Source organism: Perkinsus marinus (genome assembly GCF_000006405.1).
Source record: "Perkinsus marinus ATCC 50983 genomic scaffold scf_1104296950110, whole genome shotgun sequence".
Lineage (NCBI taxonomy): Eukaryota > Perkinsozoa > Perkinsida > Perkinsidae > Perkinsus > Perkinsus marinus.
Window position 1 is genome coordinate 621 of NW_003209759.1, and position 1,078 is coordinate 1,698.

Here is a 1,078-nt window from a genome sequence, read left to right on the forward strand (position 1 = left end):
ACGTATGCTTATAGTATAAGCACACTCATAGTATAAGCCTCATACCTCTCAACATCAAAATCGATATTTCATCACTCGAATCTCTATCATATCCGAATAAAAAATCTCGCACTATTTACCAACGATACCTCGGTCACTCACTGTACTCATAATCATGTTTCATAACGCTACAGAGTCCGCTGACCCTCGAGAGTTATCCCTCTCCATGCAGCAGCCATATCGCTCAGCCTACAACTTAACACGACATCATAATCAGACTAGTCAGATCGGCGAAGTTAAGTAACACACTATACAAGCGAGCTTTAGTTGATAGTATACCCGTTGAGACACACGGGAGGAAAAACTCTTCGTAGCGTTAAGAAAAACATTCGGCAGATACCGATGTACGGTGCCTTATATAGCTAGTGTATAGAAAGTTCGAGTAAATTACATAGTGGAAGGGGTAACTTCACCTTCGGACTTTTCCTCAAGTGAACGCATGAACTGGAAGAAGGCGAACTCACTAGTCTGTAGACCATTAGAATAGACAAACTCGTCAGCAATCCAAGTAGCCACCATAGCATTGAGATAAGCCTCGGGAGTGTTCTCGACAATCTTATCCAAACCACAATGAACAAGAAGCAACCTCGGCACACAACGTCTGAGAACAGCACGAACCATCCAATCATTCTCAGGATCATGTTCCTCGAGGACACCAAGGATATAAGACTGCATGTCGTTGATCTTCTTCGACAATAAGATGGTTGCATCAGTCTTACGAATATACCTCGATCCATCAGGATACTTCACCTCATGGTTAGTCTTCCAGATGCCATTGAACTCCATCTTGGCGTTATGACGGACAGCGGCAAGAATCTCCTGAACGTATTGTTCGTAGAACTCGGGAGGAGCACTGGTCTCATCACGAGAACACAGGAACTTGTCATGATCAGCCGTGTCCATGCAAAGCGCGGCGAACACTTCCATACTGCTAGAAGTAACACCACCCTTGTTGGTGGAAGCATCCTTGAATAGCTGCACACCAGCATCCTCAAGATATCGACGAGCATCATCAGTCAAGAATAAGTTGGCACCCTCT

At 44.5% G+C, this 1,078-nt stretch overlaps 1 protein-coding gene across 1 annotated transcript; it reads right to left on the reverse strand.

The window, feature by feature from the left end:
* Nucleotides 1–426: 426 nt before the first annotated feature.
* Pmar_PMAR028340 (glutamate dehydrogenase, putative) lies at nucleotides 427–1,014 on the reverse strand (the record flags this gene model as incomplete). Its single annotated transcript, XM_002778299.1, has 1 exon — nucleotides 427–1,014. A coding segment is annotated over one exon (588 nt), but the record flags the coding sequence as incomplete, so codon positions are not given.
* Between the last annotated feature and the right edge of the window lie 64 nt (nucleotides 1,015–1,078).